The following is a 20,327-nucleotide window of genomic DNA, read 5'->3' on the forward strand; positions in this document are numbered from 1 at the left end:
TCAGATGATCCAAGATCCATCCAATCTCCCAAATGAGAAGCTTGTTAAAATGTAGGTTATGCAAGATCAATGTAATGTTTTGAGCAACTAACAAATTTCTGATGAAAAAAAAAAAAAACAAGATCAATGTAATGTTTTGAGCAACGAATAAATTTCTATGAAAAAAAAAATGTAGATTATGAGGTCCAAAATACCAGTCAACTAATAAGCAGGCCAAAAATGTGTACCTTTATTTAACAAGAAATGTATAAGAAAATTATTTGTTACTTGATGTGGTTCCTTAACAACCAATCCTCTGAGAAGCACTATATTAAGAGTGCAGATAACACACACACACACACACACACAAAAAAAAGTCACATGGAAATTTTTGGAAGTGATAGATATATTTAATATGTTGGTTCTGGTGCAGGTATATGTATGTGTCCAAATTCATTAAGATACACACATTAAATGTGTTCAATTGTGTGTATGTTAATTTTACCTCACAAAGCTTTAAAAAAGTTCAGTCTACAGAAAAATTAAAACAGTCCCAGTCTAAGAGATAAAGGATCAAGAATTTATGAATTTAGGGCTGGGAATATAGCTCAGTTGGTAGAGTGCTTGCCTTGCATGCACAAGGCCCTGAGATCAATCCCCAGCACCACAAAAAAACAAACAAAGAATTAATGAATTCAGAAACATTCTCCCACATGTTCAAGAATACCACCCTGGGGGCCTGAGATTGTGGCTCAGTGGTAGAGCATTTGCCTAGCATGTGTGAGGCAATGGGTTCAATCCTCGGCACCCCATAAAAATAAATAAAATAAAGGCATTGTGTCCATCTAGAAATGAAAAAAAAAAATATATATATATATATATATATATATATATAAAAAAGAATATCACCCTTAGAGCCCAACATGGTGAGGCATGCTGGTAATTATAGAAATTCAGGGAGAGTTGAAGCAGGAGATAGCAAATTCTGGGCCAGACTTGGCAACTTGGTGAGACCCTGTCTCTAAATAAGAAATATAAAGGGCTGGAGGGGCTGGGATTGAGCTCAGCAGTGGAGCACTAGCCTAGCACATGTGAGGTGCTGGTTTAATCCTCAGCACCACATAAAAATAAAGGAGATTAGGGCCGGGCCTCACAGCGGCTGCGGCAACTCGGCTGCGCTCCACCGCATCCCCCAGTCCCGGGAGTCGGCGAAGCGCAGCAGGGGCAGGGCAGTCTTCCTCCACGGAAAGCCCAGCTGTCGACCGCCTCACGGGAAGATGCTGCACAGACCGGTCAGCCCTGGCATGGGTGTACATGTGGGCACAGCCCTGGGGGTACTGTGCTTCTGCCTCACAGGAGCTGTGGAGGTCCAGGTCCCTGAAGACCCAGTGGTGGCCCTGGTGGGCACTGATGCCACCCTGCACTGCTCCTTCTCACCTGAGCCTGGCTTCAGCCTAGTACAGCTCAACCTCATCTGGCAGCTGACGGACACCAATCAGCTGGTGCACAGCTTTGCTGAGGGCTGGGACCAGGGCAGTGCCTATGCCAACCGCACCATGCTCTTCCCAGACCTGCTGGCACAGAGCAACGGGTTCCTGAGGCTGCAAGGCGTGCGTGTGGCTAATGAAAGCAGCTTCACCTGCTTCGTGAGCATTCGGGACTTCGGCAGCGCTGCTGTCAGCCTGCTAGTGGCAGCCCCCTATTCAAAACCCAGCGTGACCCTGGAGCCCAGCAAGGACCTGGGGACAGTCACCAGGGCTACCCTGAGGCCGAGGTGTTCCAGCAGGATGGGCAGGGTACACCCTTGACTGGCAACGTGACCACGTGGCAGATGGCCAACGAGCAAGGCTTGTTCGACGTGCGCAGCGTGCTGAGGGTGGTGCTGGGCGCTGATGGCACCTACAGCTGCTTGGTGCGCAACCCCGTGCTGCAGCAGGACGCACATGGCTCTGTCACCATCACAGGACAGCCCATGACATTCCCCCCTGAGGCCCTGTGGGTGACTGTGGGGCTCTCTGTCTCATTGCACTGCTGGTGGCCCTGGCCTTCGTGTGCTGGAGAAAGATCAAACAGAGCTGTAAAGAGGAAAATGTAGGAGCTGAGGACCAGGATGGGGATGGGGAAGGATCCAAGACAGCCCAACGACCTCTGAAACACTCTGAGAGCAAAGAAGATGATGGACAAGAAATAGCCTGACCAGGAGCTGCTGCCCCTGCCTGGGGGCTCCCACCCTCTAGCTGCACTGGGGCCTCCATGTGAGCCTTCCCCCAACAGATGAGTCCTGCTCTGACAGGTTTGCCTGTTCTCCAAAGAATGCGGTACACAGACTACCCTGCAGCCTTATTTCTCTCATGGACACGATTCCCAAGTCATCATGCTGCCTTAGAACTCAAGCAACACAACACCAAATCTTCCTGCTGCTTTTTCTAATGGACACAATACGCAGACCACCCCACGTCCTTATCCCTCCAAAGCCATATGGGCTATCCAGCTGCCATTTTTCTCCAAAGGACACAATATTCAGACTAACCTCATGCCTTATTTCTCCAAAGATACACTACACAGTCACCCGTCTTGTTTCCCCATGGCTCTGATACACTAGTTACCATTTCTTAGCCCTTTTCCCATCCTGTGTGTAATCATATCTCCTTGAGTCTTGAAACTCTTTCCTGCCTCCTTTTGCTCTGACCCTGGCCTTGGCCTTTTCCTGCCCCCACTGAGACTGGGCATGCTCCCGGCCACACACACAGGTGTGCAGAGGCCTGCAGCAGCACGTGCTGGACCATGTGTCATTCCCCCACCCACCTGGTCTTCCCTGTGCCACCCTGGGCTGTGCCCTCTCCTCTGCCAGCCACCCCGTAGGAAGCTGGCATTGGTCACACTGGTTCTCTGGGGGTCTGTAGAGGGCTCCCTGGGGGTCAGCTTTTATTCCTCTGCTTTTCCCGCCTTTGGAGGTTTTGTTCCTTTTATTTACCCTGTAAATTAATGTTCGTTGAGCAACCACAGGGGTCAGCACTGTGTTGGATGCTGAGGGCCCTGCGTGGGAGGCTGAGTCCCTCCTGCAGGATGTCTTCCTCCTGCTGGGAAACAGACACTCACTGTGCTGTGGCCTGCTACTCCTGCCCTGCTCCCTGCTGTGCCCTCTGTGCCCACAGCTTCTGAGATACCTCACCCCCATCCCATCTGTGTCCCTCATCCAGAGCCTGGGATGGGGGCAGAACCCTGGAGAGAGAGAGAGACGCCCCCCTTGCCACACTGGAGAAGCTGGTGGTTTGGCAGGGTCTTCCCAGGTGCAAACTGCAGGCAGGAGGCTGAGGCCTCTGGACCTTGGGTAGCAGCCTCACAGGCAAAGTGGGGGACCTCTTCTCACTGACTGGAGCCCAGGGAAAGAAGGGACTGCTTCCTCATCATGATGCTATTCTGAAGCCAGTGCAGACACCTCCTGGCTTGTCTCTGGCCAGCCCCTGGCCTGCAGTAGAGTAGAGCTTCACATGTTCTGGTCCTCCTGATACCATTTCTCCTTACCTTGGGAATGGAAGATGCGAGGATTTCTAATTTAAATGTGGGACTCTGTAAACTGGGGGTGTACTTTGGGAAATATAAATGCCTTGGTCAAAAGCCAATCAATCAATCAATCAATCAATAAAGGAAAGGTATTGTGTCCATTTACACCTAAAAAAAATAAAATAAAATACTTAAAAAAATGTTTTTAAAAAAAGGGCTAGGAATATTAACTCAGTGGTAGAATGTGCCTGAGTTCAATCCTCAGTACCATAAAATAAATAAATAATATTAAATTTTTAAAAAATTTTGTAGTCATAGATGGACAGAATGCCTATATTTTATTTGTTTATTTTTATGTGGTGCTAAGGATCAAACAAAGTGCCTCACACATGCTAAACAAATGCTCTGCCACTGAGTGATAGCCCCGGCCCCAATAAAATTAAATTTTAAAAAGGGTTAGGGATATAGTTCAGTGTAGAACACTTGCCTAGCATGCTGGAAGCCCCGATTACAAACCCCACGACTGAATAAAAGAAGAAGCCAGTTTCCACCCACCAGGCACTTCCATCTCACTAACCTTGGCTGCCAAGGGTAGAGGCGGCAGTGTGGTAAGTCTCACAGTCCACACAAAATGTTCCTTGCTTCTCTGCCCCAAGTGTCTCCAATTTTCGGGTGAGGAGCTCCACTGTCTGCTGCACACTCTTGCCCTCAGCCACAGGCATCTGGGACACACTGGAAAGAAGAGTAACAAGTCATCAGCATCCAGAAATGCACTGGCTGAGCCATTCTCCCACCAAAGGACAGCTGAGCAGGAATAAGAGTTACCTTAGAGAACACCTATGTTAACCACACCTTAGAGATGAGGAAACAGAGGCCCAGAGTCCCTCATAACTCATCTGAGAATAGAGCACAGGTCTCAGGACTCACACCAGCATTTCCCAAGCATGGCTTGTGTGCCCATGTTTATGTGAAGATTCTAAATGACACACAAACTGAGCATTCAACAACACTAACTCACACAAAGAGAAAGGAAATTCCTTACAACTCTTTCAATTCTAACTATACGAAAGAGAAATTGAAGTTTTAGGTGAGCATACTTCTACCAACTCTGAATTGGAGCTGCCTAGTCCTGTAGCCACAAGTCACAAGCAGCTGGCAGACAGTGTGCTGATAAAGAACACTGCTGGGATCATGGAAAGTTCCCTCTGACAGTCCTGGGAACAAAAAGAAAGCATGCCTTGGGTTTATAATTTTGGGGAGTGAGAGGCAATGGTATTTACAGAATTTAATCAAAACAATGACCAAAAAATGTTACTTCCAAATTTCCTCCTGTGGTATGGCTTTCAGTGATAGGTAACATCTGCCCAGCACCAACTATGTCCCAAGCAGTGTCCAAAGGGGCTTTCAATGACTTAACTCTTTGAATCCTCCCAACAGCCCTATGAAAGGTTTTGCCTTTTTTTTTTTTCCGGGGGGGGGGGGTTACTGAGGACTTTACCACTAAGCAATATCCCCAATCCTTTCTCAATGTTTTTCTATTTTGAGACATAATCTTGCTAAATTGCCAAGGCTAGACTCAGACTTGTGATCCTCCTGCTTCAGTATCTTCAGTTGTTGGGATTACCAGGTGTGTACCACTGCACCTGAGAAAGTTGCTGTCATTTATCAATTTATTATAAATGAGGAAACTAAAGTACAAAGAAATTAATAACTTGTATAAAGTCACTCAGTAAATGCAGATGTAGCCAAGATTCAAAGCCAGGAAATCTAGCCAGGCACTGTGGTGCATGCCTGACAGGAGAATCCCAAGTTTGAGGCCAGCCTCAGTAATTTAGCAAGACCCTGTTTCAAAAGCCATGCAACCTGGCTCCATGTCCATGTTCTCAGTCACTAGACTAGACTGCCTGTCTAGGGATGTGGTTGCCTGCTAAAATATTTTTAAGGAAAAGGGTCCAATTTCTTTTAATATTAGTAAATAATAGTACAAAGCTGGATGTGCTGATGCATACCTATAATCCCAGCAGGAGGCCAAAGCTGGAGGATTACAGTTTGAGGCCAACCTGGGAAATTTAGCAAGACCCTCCCTCAAATATTTTTAAATATATGTGTTTGTGTGTATGTATGTATGTACGTGTGTGTGTGTGTATATATATATATATATATATATATATATATGTGTGTGTGTATGTTTGTGCTCTCTCTCTCTCTCTATATATATATAGACACAAACATATATGTTGTATTTTGACACAATACCTTTATTTTATTTATTTATTTTTATGTGGTGCTTAGGATCAAACCCAGTGCCTTGCACATGCTAGGCAAGCACTCTACCACTTTTCCACAACCCCAGCCCCCTTGCCTCAAATGTTTAAAACGGTTGGGGATATATAGCTCAGTGGTAGACTTCAATGCCCATAAAAACATACATAAATAAATGATAGCACAAGTAGTTCTTAGCTATATAACAATTATAAAGTCACACATGATTGAATTCTGGGAGACTACATTACCTTATTATCAACTCAATGAATCTATTAAGGTAGAGTCCAACTGTTACTAAAAATTGCCACTACTGTGTCAGAAATAGTACTGAGAAGCAATGCTGATGACCTGACTTATTTTGAAATATAAGAGGATCCTTAAATTGATGAAGCAAGGAACAGAAATTCTGGGACTCCAAAAAGTTTGAAGGGTAGAGCCAACAGAAAGAGAGCCCTTTCCCTGAGGTTCCAAGCCTCTGCACTGTGGCCTTCCCATTTCCACCCCTCACACACTTCCTTACACGAGAGGACAGGGAGGAGGATTGTGATGTCAACTGTGAGGAGAAAAAAAAAAAAATCTGTGGCAATCACCGAGAAATCTATTAGAGCCTGGGCCACCATAAAGAAAAGCATTTCCCACAGGCACACTTTCAAAGAAAAAGTCTAAAGCCCTGACTTCAGATATCCTGGCTTCCAGGGCTAACTGGAAAGATATTCAGCCTAACAAGATTTAAAAAAAAAAAAAAAGCGGGGGTGGGGGAGAAGGAGAAGTCCTCTGAGACCTTGCACTTGGGACTAACGCCCGTAAGAGCATTGAACCCATACCTTTCCTGCCACCTGGCTTTTCCAACTGAGATAACATGTTAGAGACAAAGAGTTCAACGAATCTAGATCAACCATGTAATTAATACTGTAGGAAACAGGTCCTGAATAGGTGAAGTGCCTGGAATCCCGATTTCCTAATTGCCAATGGCTTCTTTTTTCTCTCTAGACCCAAGATCTTAAAATGGCCAAGTCAAAATCGGCTGATCTAACTGTATTTGCTGATTCTACGGAGGTGCAAAAAATAAAAAATGCTGTCCCCTCCAAGCGTTGTCTGCAGTTGAGTCCTAGTCCGGAAATCTTATTTCCAACCCTGAAAGCCCACTCCTGACAGTACTAAGGCCCAATGTGTAGAAACAGGTACCAAAAAAAAGGAGAGAAGGTACATAACCTCTGCCCTGCCACCTGCCAGGATGAAGGGCAGCATCACTGAGGAAACAAGGCCGGAGAACCCACGGCCCTTTCAGTGTCCTCTTTATTCACACCACTCGAGGGCAGCTTGCGCAGCTCCCGGGAGTCGGCGGACCTTGGTCCAGATCCTTCTCCCCGGTTACTCCAGGCTCTGAGGGCCCTTCAGGACCCCTAGCCTCGCCCCACAAAAGCCCTGGTAGTCCTACCAAGTCACTCCCATGGCGGCGGGCCTGGAGGTGCCACGATCAAACAGTCTAGCGGAGAGCTCTGCTGCCGTCCACAAGAACTGGAGGACCAACGCAAGCTGCGGTCGCGGAAGGGGCTCCGGAAATACGTAAAAACCCGGCGCCGAGGCGACGCGTCCACAGGCAAGGGGATGTGTCTGAGCACTCCCTCGATGACGTTTCCAGTGATGTCATTCGCCCGGCTCCCGCCCCCACGCTTGCAGCACCGGAAATTCCCCTTTGGCAGGACTTCCAGGCCTTAGATCCCTGAAGCTTGGAAAGTGTGGCTTAGGCCGCCACCACTTAGATAAACCGATATTAAAGACAATAAGTTTATCTGTGGATCCAGGGTGTCCCGCTCCAGGATCCGAGGGCTGTTTGAATGTAGGTGTGGCGCTGGTGGCACTTCTGGCCTCCGAACACTCGGGGTCGCTGTGATCTCTGCCTGGTCTCTAGGGCACTGGGAGTTCACCGCACGTGCGCACTCTGAGCTTTTTGCCATCCCCACGTGAGAACTCTCTCAGGAACTTTTTCGAGGAAAATGCCTAAATTCAAGGCCACCCGTGGGGTTGGAAGTAAGGAAAAGCATGCGCCGCTGGCCGACCAGATTCTCGCTGAGGACTCCGTGCGGGCAGGGGCCCGAGAAAAGCGGCGGGGTCGCGGAACTGAAGAGGAGGAAGAGTACGTGGGGCCCCGGCTGAGCCGACGGATTTTGCAGCAAGCGCGGCAGCAACAGGAGGAGCTCGAGGCCGAGCATGGGACTGGGAACAGGCCTGCAAAGCCGCCGGAGCGCGCCACGCGGCTGGGTGAGTGTCAGTGGGTGGGGTGAGAACAAGAGAGTGGCTAGATGGGGTTAGGTGGCCGTTAAAAGTAGTTCAAAAGGGGAATAGGTTGGAATTAAAAATGGGGTTCACATTACACTGTTGTAACGATGCTGGAACGAAAGACCTAGTCCTAGCTAGAGCACTCCACGACCACTCTTGGTTTCAGACACACCCTTCCAAGAACACCGAAGTTAGGCCAACAGGAAGTGATCGCTCACTCCACTAAGTTCTCCTAGCATCTAGCCATTGGTTTTGCAAGTGTTTATTAAGATGCCTCCATAGTGCTTCACACTATGCTTGCAGTTTGGATAGTTTGGATACAGAAATAAAAATAGACATGTATCTGACTTTAGGACCTGAAGAGAACTCAGGAGAAACATGATCAGAATAATGTATTCCATAGTAAAGTATGCTATCCCTGGTAAAAATAGCATTCGTCTTAAGAGATCAGGCTTTCCAGATTGTATGACCTTCAAGCTGAAAACTAAAAAGCTATGGGGCATATTCCCATCAAGTGGGGGGGGAATACTGTTTAGAGGCCAGCGAGGGGCAGAGATGCACTGAAAGATGTTTTGATATTTTTCTCATTGTGGAAGGAGTGTTGATCTCCCTGTTTCTTGAACCTCCCAATCTTACTTATTTGTCCTAAAATCAGTGTTTGGCCCAATCAAATATTGCCTCTTGACTACAGTTTCTGTACTTGGTTTCTAAAACATCAAACACTTGTTTAACTACCACCTGACTTAAGTATTTTTTACTGACTCTTGTCTCCAACTTGTTATGAAGTGCCACAAAATTCAGTCATTAGTCCTTCTCTTCAGATACATTTTCTCTTCTGTTGAGATCATGAAGCTTCATGATTTAAATACTATCTGTTTAATGACTCTTCCCAACCTTATATTCCATGCCTGCTCTTGTCCATGAAACCCAGATTCTTAGATTCAGCTGCCTACTTGGCATCTCTAATTTGAAGTCTCCTAATATGTATTTCAAATTTAACATACCTAAACAGAACCTCAGCTTGTCCCCAAACCTGCTCCTCCTACTGTCTTCCTTGTGTCTGTTAGCATGATAGCTTTTCATTTGCTCAAGGCAGAAACCTTGGGCTTCTTTCTTTCTCTCTCTGTATCTGATCTGTCTGGAAATTCTGATGGCTGTATCTTCAACATCCATCCAGAATCTGACCACTTTTCACCACCATCCTGTTCGAACTACCACAATCTCACACCTGGATTATTGCAACAGTGTCCTAATTAGTGTTCTGTAATCTCTACAGTCCACTCAGCAGTTAGAGGTCTTCAATGTCCTATGTGGCCTGCTTCCAGTGCCAGTCTTGCCTCTTCTGCTTTCCCGTTGGTCCTGTCTTGTGTGTGCCACCTGCATAGGCTTCATTGTTCACTGGAGCTAAGCATGCATATATCTACCTATAAATACAGATTTTGGAGTTGTTAGTATGTAGACACAATGTCTGTCATAATCCCCTCTCCAATTTAGCTTTTGTCACACATTATCTCTATCGTCCTTGTTTGTTTGTTTTCTCCCCAGTGCTGGACATTGAACCCAGAACCTCGCTCATGCTGAGCACATGTTCTATTGAACTACACCCCCAGCCCATCTCTCTTCTAAATGATCTGTAAAGTGTGGCATTTTACCTCACTTGGATTGATAGAATCTGCTCCAGCTACTCAGCCAGATGTACCCTTTCAAAAAATTGGTTATTCAGATGGTTGCTCAGTTGGAATCTGAACTCCACCACCTGGCCTCCAGGGCTCTCCAGGCTAGCTTGCCTTTGCCATCTAGCCCTATTTCTTGCTACGGCCCAACAGACATTCTAATAACTAAGTGCTTTTTCCAGAGTTTTTACCTGGGTGTGGAACACACTCTGTTGTTCCCTTTGTTAATCACCTTTCCATTGCTGTAGCAAAATACCTGAGAAAAACAACAAGAAAGTGGAAAGATTTCCTTTGGCTCATGTTTCAGAGGTTTCTCTCCGGGGTCAGCTGGCTCCATTGTTCTGGGCCTGTAGTGAAGCAGAACATCATGGCAGAGGGAAAGCTACTCACCTCATGGCAACCAGAAGCAGAGAGTTGAGAGAGAAGGGGCCAGGGACAAGGTATACCTTTCAAAAGCATGCCCCCAGTGACCTACCTCTGCCAACTGGGCCCTGCCCCCAATAGCTCCACTGATGAGGTTAGTACCCTCATGACCCAGGTGCTTCTAAGTGCCTGTATATTGTCTGGTATATATTGTCTCTATACCAGTATGATTTGATGAGTAATCCAGCCCTACTCTGTGTGTGTGGAGCATAGTGGTGAAGAACGCAGTGAAAACTCTGCCTGCCTGCCATGGGCACATCACCTAGCTATTCTGTGATTAAGTATGCTCATTTGAAATGGTATAATAACACCTGCATCTTGAGGTTGTCATGATTTGTGAGGTGACATGTGTGGTGTAGAACAGGTCCTGCTTCAAAACCTAGGATGATTTATTGATAATAATTTATTGACATTGCTTTCTCTTTGTTTCATATATTACATTTTGTTTCTAATGCAACATCACAAGCCCCCGGGGACAGGAAGATAGTGTGTGCCTCATCTGTTTTCTTGCACACATCTATATCACAAGCACATGAGGCCGGTACTACATGGCTAATATAACATTGATTCTCAGTCCCTCACCCACTCCTTGCCATGCTCATTGATTTCATCTCCCTCTTCTAGGGCCAGGAGTGCCCCAGGATGGATCAGATGATGAGGATGAGGAGTGGCCCACCCTGGAGAAGGCAGCCAAAATGACAGGGGTAGACCACCATGCAGAGGTGGTTGTGGACCCTGAGGATGAACGTGCCATTGAAATGTTCATGAATAAGAACCCTCCTGCCAGGTAGGGGCGAGGATTTGTTTGGATAGTACATCCTGATAGAAAGTTCCCACAGCGAAGGAAGTACCTTGGCAAACTTTTGATTCCCTGCCTTTTGAGGGAGCCTGGGCATTGTTAATTGTGGAGGACCACCTTGACCAAACTAGCCCATTCTCCAGGGACCGTTCTGAGAGAGAATGCCTTATGTCTGGGGAGATGCATACAATGCTTTGGTATGCTTAGTTTTTTTAGGGGTAAACTCGATTTCCTTAGACAGATCTCTTTCATACCTTAAGCTGATTTAATCTGGGGCTTTCAACTCCAGGTTTATTGGCATTTGGGGCTGGATAACTCTTTTTTGGGAAACTGGAACACAAGGGTGTTTAGCAGAAATTTGTCTCTGACATATACGCTTAGATACCAGTAGTGACATTCCCTCTGGTCAAAATAACAAAAAATGACTTCAGACATTGCCACATGCCTCCTGGGGGCCAAAATCCAGACCCCACTTAGAACCACTAATTTATCTCCATCTATAACATATGCCAGCTCTAAAATATGCGGGCCTGTAAATTGCCAATAGGCAAATTCCTGAGCCTGTGCATTTGGCCCTGGGGAGGGGAGTCTATGGACCCTCAATCAATTCATTCTCTCCCTGTGACATGAATGTGATGGTTCTTCAAGATGGTTCAGCTCAGTGCATCTCTGATTGCTAATGATACTCTGAAAAGACAGGGAGGCTAAATGGTAAGTTCTGTGGCAGCTTGAAAGCACAGATTGAAGATGTAAGCCCCTCTACCAGATGGATGCCTGATAGTATGGCATAAAGTGTCATACTTGGCCTCTGTGCCTGTCCCCCCAGAGAGTCTTTCAGGTTGTCACTTGGCACTTCATAACTCCTACTTATGACAAATTTGGCAGAACTGTTTCACAGCTTGCAGTAAATAGATAAGCTACTAGAAAAAGGGAGTCTCAGAAGTCTTGAGAAGTAACAGTTGACATCTTCAGAAAGCAGGTCTAGAGCTGTGTGAACTCAGCAGGCAGATATTGTTTGGTCTTGGGCACAATGTACTGTAAAGCACCTGAACTGTAGAACTAGAACCTGAAAGACTAAGTTTGAGTCTTCCCCACTTGACAGCAGTGCAGCCTCAGGGGAGTTATTAACCTCTCTGAGTCTCAATTCCCCAGTCTGCATAAGGGGAATAAAAGCATCTCCCAGACACAATGTAGTCATAAAGTCAATGCTGCCAAGCACTGAGCAGGCTCTCAGGGGATAAGAGCAGTTTTATTCATCTATGTATCTTCTTAGAGAGCCAGGGATGAAACCCCAGGCCTTGTGCATGCTAGGCCAGTGCACTGCCACTTTATCTATAGCCACCCAGCCCTGGAGCATTTTTATATACATATAAGCAGCCTCAGAAGACACGATGTCATACCATAGCCCAGGGTGATGATCACTCTGAATCCTTAAGACAGGGTTATGTTTGTTATCCTCTGTTTAAGGAGACTGAGAAGAATATAATCAGTCTGTGGAATATTTCCAAATTTTAGTGATTTGAATGGGAAAAGTATGTGCTGTGGTCTGTCTATAGTGATCACAGCCATGTGGAATCTTGGCAGGTAATTAAGATGTATCTGGGGTTGGAGCTGTGGCTCAGCGGTAGAGCACTCACCTAGCATGTGCGAGGCCCTGGGTTTGATCCTCAGCACCACATAAAGAAATAAATAAAATAAAGGTATTATGTTCAACTACAACTTAAAAAAAAAAAAAGCTGTACCTGGCATTGTGGGGAGTTCAGACCAGGAGTTTGTAACTGCAGCACCCTTTTTTTGTGCCAGCATTTGAGGGGGTGTTGAGATCAGCAGCACTTAATACTTTATTACTTATCACACACTTGCTGTGTACAGAGAGTTCCCAGTAACACACATGCGCTCACTTGTTTAACCCTTACTTTAACCACATGAGGCAGTACTTTATTACCCCTGTTTAACAGCTGAGGAGACTGAGGCGGAGAGGTAAAATCAATTGCCGAAGATCCTACTGGGAGTGGGAGAGCCAGGATTTAAACCTGAACACACTGACTTCAGAGTCCAGGTGCTGCCCCTCCACAGGAGGACTGCCAGCTTTATCCTAAATGAAATGACTTTCAGGTCCTTCACTTTCTACAGTGTCTGTGGTAGGAGATTGGGCACAGAGGAGTCTGGAGCTTCCTGGTCAGTGACCACAGCTCTCTCCTCTATTCCCCTCGGCACTCCCCTCTTAGGCGCACCCTGGCTGACATCATTATGGAGAAGCTAACTGAGAAGCAGACCGAGGTCGAGACAGTCATGTCAGAGGTGTCAGGCTTCCCTCTGCCCCAGCTGGACCCCCGGGTCCTGGATGTCTACAAAGGGGTCCGTGAGGTAAGAGCTGAGAAGGCAGCCATGGTGATTCCCTTCCAGGGGCAATGGGCTCCCGCCTCAGGCACTGATGCCCACACCTCATCAAATAAGGCACGGTCATCTCGAATAGGCTCAAGCCAGAATGTGTGGGTTCGTGTTCCTGCTTTGCCTCTCTGCGGCCTCTAAAAGGTGACCAGCCAAGTAGTTATTGAACCCCAGCCATTTGAAGAGCGAGTATAGTACACTTGATCTTAGCCAAAAGGCCGAGAAGCGATGAAGAGCGAGTATAGTGATAGCACCTCCTTACAGGTTGTTGTGAGGACAAAATTAGTTAACATGTAAAAAGCCCCTGAATGAGAACCTGGCACATGGGGTATCAGTATCAATGTTGGCGATGATGATTTGTCCTCCCTTGTCCCTAGGTCTTATCCAAGTACCGCAGTGGGAAACTGCCCAAGGCTTTTAAGATCATCCCTGCCCTCTCCAACTGGGAGCAGATCCTCTACGTCACAGAGCCTGAGGCCTGGACTGCAGCTGCCATGTACCAAGCTACCAGGTAGCATGGCTGGGTTTAGGGTGGCCTTCTTGCAGAGGTGAGGGCTGGGGTGGGACTGACGGGCTCACCTGCCTTCGCCCTGTAGCTTTGCCCCGTAGCTTCCTCTCACGCTTCCTCATAGCACCTTTATCCTAGCTTTTCCTCTTTCATTTTTAGGGCCACAACTCAGTTGGCACCCCCCTATAATGAGTTTTTAGGGGAGAAGATGATAACTATTGGGATATACCGTGGTGTGTCAAAGTAGACTCATAAGTCTGTGGCTCTCCAGGCTGCTCAGGTCTCTTAGGACAGCACGTTAGAGAAGAGCCATGAGGGGGAGAGGAACGTGGATAGTCATGTGGGAGAACTCTAGCAGTCCCAGCCGCTAGACTGGGGATGTAGGGGCAGAGCACTTGCCTAGCAGGTGCAAGGCCCTGGGTTTGGTCCCCAGCACTATAAACAAGAAAACCCAGCATGTACCCTATTTTGGGTATATCCTGCTGTTCCTCCTGTTCCCTCTCACAGGCTTCCACACAACCCTCTCTGAAAGGATGTTTCCATTTCTTACTGTACAATCTCTTGCCTGCACTGTCCACAGTGGTATTTTAAGGGCCAGGTCCATGCTATCTTGTGACTTGGGAACTCCTGCCCCATTAGGATTTTTGCCTCTAACCTGAAGGAACGCATGGCTCAACGCTTCTACAACCTTGTCCTGCTCCCCCGGGTACGAGATGACATCGCCGAATACAAACGACTCAACTTCCATCTCTACATGGCGCTGAAGAAGGCCCTGTTCAAGCCCGGAGCCTGGTTCAAAGGTGGGAGCCAAGAGGCCAGGAGACAGGCAGGGCTGACTTGAAGGCTGTCTGTTAAGACCACATGCCATTGACAGTCCCTAGGACAGTTGGTGATGTTTCCTGCTGTACCTCCTTTCTCTCATCATGGACTAAAAGTGACTGTCCTCTGACATTCCTCAGGGATCCTGATCCCACTGTGTGAGTCAGGCACTTGCACCCTCCGGGAAGCCATCATCGTGGGTAGCATCATCACCAAGTGCTCCATTCCTGTGCTGCACTCCAGGTACTGTTGGGGGCGGGGGCGTGGGGGGACTGATCAGTGGATATCCTCATAGTGGTGTTGCCAGGACTCAGCATGAGGCGGAGTGGGGAGGGAGCCAGGAACAGTTCTGGGTTTGTGGCTTGTTTAAGCGAGTGGGTGTGTCATCACTAGAATAGGGGTTCCACAAAAATAGAATCCTACAGGCTGGCACTTGATAAACTCAGTAACTAGATGAATGAATAGAAAATGGGGAGAAAGGAGGCAAGGGGTGGAGATGGCCAGGTGTTTGGATACACTCTGCCTAGGCACCGGAGCTGCTGTGGTCCAAAGCAGAGGCAGAGATGTTGGGTGGGTATGTCTAGATAGTAACTGGAATCCAGTGAGTATCATAAAGTTGAGCCGGTGAGGAAGAGGTCTGTGCTGGCCCATGCGGAAAACCATAGTCAAGGGCCAACAAAGGAGAAGGATCCTTCCCAGCATTTCCCTGATGACTAACTGCACCACCACATCTGCCCTTCCCACCAGTGCGGCCATGCTGAAAATTGCTGAGATGGAATACAGCGGTGCCAACAGCATCTTCCTGAGACTACTGCTGGATAAGAAGTATGCGCTACCCTACCGGGTGCTGGATGCCCTGGTCTTCCACTTCCTAAGGTTCCGGACAGAGAAGCGTGAGCTGCCTGTGCTCTGGCACCAGTGCCTCCTGACACTGGTCCAGCGCTACAAGGCGGACTTGGCCACAGATCAGAAAGATGCCCTCCTAGAACTGCTCCGGCTACAGCCCCATCCACAACTGTCCCCTGAAATCAGGCGAGAGCTTCAGAGTGCAGTTCCCAGAGATGTGGAAGATGTATCCATTACTATGGAGTAAAGAGAATGGATACATGTCATGGCCCAGATGGCATGGGAGGACACCAGGACCCTTGTTTGTGATGAAGCACAACACTGAACCTTTATGGCCAAAGACCTAGATCAGGACACTAATAGGTCCCAGCGGCATCTGTGGTTCCCAGTCCTAAGCAGGGGGGACAGAGTCTGGCTGGCTCCCTCTTCCATTCTAGGCCTCCATCCCTGCTCGCCTCTGGGCCTACCTCGAGATTCCACCCCTAGCATCTCACTCCCTAGCTGGAGCATGATATAAGTACCTTCTCTCCAGCTTCTGTGTCAAGTCACTGTGGCTAAAAACAAAGGCAAGTATTTATTGAACCTCTGTATGGCGGTGTGGTTGATGGAGAAATTTCTACTTCCCTCTGTAGCTGGAGATGGGAGTTACTTTTCCCAGTTTTTGTCTTCAGTTTACACAAGAGCCCCCACCTCTTCATCTCGAAGATTGTTTTTCTGGGCTTCACTTGACTCATTTGCCTCCAGGGGGCATCTTCTCTGCCTGCCCAAGAGGACAAGGCTACTCTACACATTGGTAGCAACAGGGAGCTGGCTATTCATGATTTGAAAGGTGTTGGTGGCACGACTAAATGAAAGGACCACCAGAGAGAGGCCCTCCTCAAGGTTAGGCCTAGAAATGATTAGGTCTGGGTCAGCACCAAACAGGTTCTTTTGAGCTTTTTGGCCAACAAACTTTAAACCAGTGTTTAAAGTGTCAAGCTAGGGTAAGATACCTGTTTTTATGTAGCAACAGTATTTTGTGAGAATTGTGTGAAATTCAAATTTCAGTGTCCATAAGCAGTCTTGGTGGGGTATAGCCATGCTGTTTGCCCATTTTCTGTGCCACCCTCGCAGAGGTGTCTGTCATCTTGCTGCATAGCTTCATTGTTTGCTTTTGAAAGTGTGCATTTGTTCCAACCCAATTAATGTTTGGGAACAGTTTGATCCTAACACCAATTTCATGTTGGCTTATATGCAGTTTCATCTTTGAGAAACCTAGATGAATGCAGAAAAGTGCATCCAGCTGAACCACTTCAAATCACTACCCAAAACATACCTCAAAAAAGTACTGGCTTCCTCTGTTCAGCCCACCCATATCTGATGGTACAGCTCTGCTTCCCCCTCTGCATCCAGAAGTGGAAGTTTTCCTGAAGTGTTGGGATGGAACCCAGGCCTTGAGTGTGGCAGGGAAGCATTCTACCCCAGAGCCATGCCCCACCCCACTCATTAAATTTTGGGTTGTGCCTCAAACCCCATTTCCCATCATCCTTTGAGGTTGTGCAATTTTGCATCACGGCCATTTTTAGGAAGGGATACGTCATACTATAAAGCAGAACTGACTTGGGGGCATTAGACCATATATGGCCCACAAAGCCTGAGTATTTACTCTGGCCCTTTACAGGAAAGGCAGTCCAGGCTTCAGACGGTTGGCTTTGCCTTCTCACTTCATGCAGTTTAGAAATAGGCTTTTACCAGCAACACCATGAAATCTAAGAAACCAAACCCAGTTTATTCCAGAATCTTTATTAAGGCAGTATGATGGCCCTGGGCCACCAATCTAAACCTTGTGGCCTTAGGAAAGACCTGTGTCGACAGGGCTTGCCTCCCTCTCCAGATGGGGGCTTAGCCACCTCCAGCACATCCTGCTTCATCCTCCCTGCTGGAGAATGGGGCACAGGGCGAAAGGGAGAGGAGGCCTTGATCCCACCCCAGGCAATAGCAGCTCCTGGGCCACAAAGATCCTTTTAGCCAATAGCAGAGGGGAATAAAAGAGCAACCACCAGGGTTACCACCACTTGTGGGGTAGACAGGCACCACGGCGCCCTCTTACAGTTGTACTCAAAGCAATTAATAAATTAAAACTTTTTCCTTCAGCACCAGACCCCTCGATCACATGGAAGCTGAGTGGAAAGCAAAGCAAAGAGGAATCTGTGGTTTCTTGCCCCTGACTGAGGCCTAGGCCCTTCTCTAGGAGCAGCTGGGAGCATGGATTATATGGGACCTCCAAAGTGTGCTGAGAAGAGCCATTGAGACTAAATCCCCTCATGTTTGCCAGGATGTCTGAAGGACCCCAATCCAAATGCAATAACCCTAGGAGGGGCAATACTTAGAGAGTATCTCGGCAGTTGAGAACATGAGCACCCCAGAGAGAAAGGGGCCTCAAAAAGGAATGCTGGTGCATAGATTACCTGTTTCAATTTGTCTGAACAGCCTGGCCCAGACCCAGCTAGAGTCCAGGAGGGAGCTGAGCTGGTCAGATGCAAGAGGAGGAGGAGCTGACTAGCCAGGCAAACACCAACACAGCTGGCCGGCCCCTTAGTGCACACTGCAGGGATAGGCAGGACCTGGCCCCTTGGGTTTTGTGAGGGTAAGGAGGAGCCCCCTCAGGCTTCCCATGTGGCCCAGATTGTTCCTAGAGGCAGGGAGGGGTTGCAGCAGCCCCTCATCTGCTTGGAGGCCACTCGATGGGGCCTGTCCAGGGCTACAGGTGGATGGCTGTAACATCTGTGGGCGTGCTGGTCTGGCTGGGCCCCTGGCTGCTGGAGCCCCGGGGTGCTTTGGGTGCTGGGCTGGGGGTGGTCTGGGCAGCTTCCCTCAGACTCTCCCTGAGCGCAGCTTCAATCTGCTCCTGACAGGCCCGCAGGCAGTCCTGGGAACAAGGGGAACAGTGAAGAACAGCTCCCCCTTAACAACTGACAGCAGGTGCAGGGAAAGGACACCTCCAGCACACAGGGAAGTCGGGAGGTTAAGCCACAGACTAGCCCCAGGAATTGGGTCTTCGGTTCTCAGAAACTGGCAAGAGGATGTGGCAAGAGGGTGTGAGAGCAACCCGACATCTGACACCAACTCCCCCACCCCTGCTGCAGCGTACCACTTGGCAAGAAAAGTGTACCTAGAGACCAGTGCCCTTCACTCCACCCAAGACACTTCCCAAAGGCCACAGAAGCCCACAAGGGTGTGAAAGGAGGAGTTGGGCCCAGGGTGGGGACAGAGGCCTCCCTCTACTGGAAGCTCAGGGAATAGCACTGCTTCATGAATGGGGAGGCTGGGGCCCAGCTGCCCTGCACTCACCACTTCAGTGCCTGTGATCCCTGCCAGCAACTCTGTAAGCTCATCTCCGGATGTGGAGCACGCGCCCAGGCCTTGCACTGCAGCCCCAATGCTGCCTGTTGCGATCATAGATGGCGGATACATGGCAAAGGTGTAATCTTGGAAAGGAGAAAGAATCGTGAGACAGAAACCTCAAGGATAATAGCCATTATGGATTTCCTTCTCCTCAGGAAGTGCTAGGGGGTGATGAATAGAGGAGAGGGCATACCCAGAACCCCAAGCAATGGGTGAGGTAAGATAGGCAAGGGAGGAAGTCAGGAAAGAACCTCTTTCCAGGAGAAGTTTAGGATGTGCTGCTTTTGTTTTTGCTGTGCTGTGGATCAAACCCAGAGCCTCATGAATGTTAGACAAGCCATCTACCACTAGGCTACAACTCCTGCCCAAGAGTATCAGGATGAACAGCAAAATTTCCACTGGTCCAGGGTACTCCTGGTCAAGGAGTGCAGAATGTTCACTGGTGTGGAAACCCAACAACTTGTCATCAGATCTTGGGCAGGTCACTTCTTTCTCACTATGCCCTTAGTCTCACCTACACACTGGAATCTCCAAGATCCCTTATATTTCAGAGTGTGATCTGCATCTTCTGCATTAAAACTAGGGGCTCCATAAGGTATTATTTTCACAAATATATTTTGAGGGGAGTATAAACTGGAATCTCCTAGTCTTCTGATTTTCAGAGTTTGGCAAAAATGTGTACAGAGCTCTTACCTGTAGCACAGAGGGCCAAAAAGGTCTGGGCGTGCTTTTTGACCAAGGCCTGTCGGTCACTGGGCAGAGAGAGTCGGTGCAGAATCAGGGCCAAAAAATCATGCGCAATCACAGCAGCCAGGTCCCATTTGAGTTTTCCCAAGACCAGCACCTCCCACTCCTGGTGGTTGGAAAAAGAAGGGGGCGCGGGCTCAGTAACCGGAGAAGAGAAAATGAGGGGGGAAACAGCAGAAGACTCACAGGGAAGAAAGCTCATCAAACTTTCAAAGCTCAAGACTCCATTTCTGATTCTTGTTTTAGTGACTGACATTATGGATTGGAGAGTCCAGGGCAGGGAAGAGCTGGGGGCATTTCCCACTCCAATAATGGGGACTGAACCCAGGGATGTTTTACCACCAAGCCACATCCCCAGACCTTTTTATTTTTTTATTCTGAGACAGTGTCTTGCTAAGTTGCTTACAGCGTCACTTAGTTGCTGAGGTAGGTCTTGAACTTATGATTCTCTTTCCTCAGCCTCCTGAGTAGCTGGAATTACAGGCATGCGCCACCACACCCAATAGGACATTTATTTTGAGGATCTATTAATCATTTAATAGATGCCAGTACTGCATGCTTTACATGAATTATCCTTTTTAATCCTGATACCACCAGCATCACCATGAACTTGAGGCTCCTCTGGGATAAAGCAGACTCTCCAAACCATAAGGATTTGAGAAAGGAGAGGTCTATACCAGCCATCCCCTCCCCAACTCTGCATCCCAGC

At 48.0% G+C, this 20,327-nt stretch overlaps 3 protein-coding genes and 1 pseudogene across 8 annotated transcripts in view; 2 read left to right on the forward strand and 2 right to left on the reverse strand.

Annotated features, from left to right (window-relative positions):
* Positions 1-20,327, reverse strand: part of Med20 (mediator complex subunit 20) — a 113,497-nt gene that overhangs the window by 8,328 nt on the left and 84,842 nt on the right. The window contains exons 1-2 of one of the 4 annotated variants that reach the window (XM_048805309.1): positions 9,893-10,053; positions 4,061-4,215 (exon numbers count right to left, since the gene is read on the reverse strand). In XM_048805309.1, coding sequence (XP_048661266.1) covers positions 4,061-4,215; positions 9,893-10,038 — 301 coding nt within the window. In that variant the 5' untranslated portion in view covers positions 10,039-10,053. Of the gene's footprint in view, positions 1-3,504; positions 3,652-4,060; positions 4,216-7,186; positions 7,412-9,892; positions 10,054-20,327 lie in introns of those variants that run through there. The other 3 variants (XM_015487724.2, XM_048805310.1, XM_048805307.1) reach the window with 3 other exon arrangements.
* On the forward strand, positions 1,122-3,602 carry LOC107143905 (annotated as a pseudogene).
* Positions 7,564-16,069, forward strand: Bysl (bystin like). The gene is made up of 7 exons (XM_015487723.2): positions 7,564-8,010; positions 10,749-10,911; positions 13,152-13,290; positions 13,692-13,825; positions 14,462-14,622; positions 14,782-14,884; positions 15,389-16,069. Exons 1-7 carry the CDS (start codon positions 7,746-7,748, stop codon positions 15,732-15,734), a joined length of 1,311 nt encoding a protein of 436 aa, XP_015343209.1. The 5' UTR covers positions 7,564-7,745; the 3' UTR covers positions 15,735-16,069.
* Positions 17,254-20,327, reverse strand: part of Ccnd3 (cyclin D3) — an 88,006-nt gene continuing 84,932 nt past the window's right edge. For all 3 annotated transcript variants that reach the window (XM_015487725.2, XM_048805311.1, XM_048805312.1), the window contains 3 exons: positions 19,565-19,724; positions 18,818-18,954; positions 17,254-18,395 (listed from right to left, as the gene is read on the reverse strand). In XM_015487725.2, coding sequence (XP_015343211.1) covers positions 18,228-18,395; positions 18,818-18,954; positions 19,565-19,724 — 465 coding nt within the window. In that variant the 3' untranslated portion in view covers positions 17,254-18,227. The remainder of the gene's footprint in view (positions 18,396-18,817; positions 18,955-19,564; positions 19,725-20,327) is intronic.

Source organism: Marmota marmota, unplaced genomic scaffold, assembly GCF_001458135.2.
Source record: "Marmota marmota marmota unplaced genomic scaffold, marMar, whole genome shotgun sequence".
NCBI classification, from domain to species: Eukaryota; Metazoa; Chordata; class Mammalia; order Rodentia; family Sciuridae; genus Marmota; species Marmota marmota.

Excerpts from the sequence above, each read along its gene's own strand:
- Bysl (XM_015487723.2), top strand. The coding sequence starts at position 7,746 with ATGCCTAAATTCAAGGCCACCCGTGGGGTTGGAAGTAAGGAAAAGCAT. Across the intron at positions 13,826-14,461 it reads GCCATGTACCAAGCTACCAG|GATTTTTGCCTCTAACCTGA; the intron begins GTAGCATGGCTG and ends CTGCCCCATTAG. Across the intron at positions 14,885-15,388 it reads ATTCCTGTGCTGCACTCCAG|TGCGGCCATGCTGAAAATTG; the intron begins GTACTGTTGGGG and ends CCTTCCCACCAG.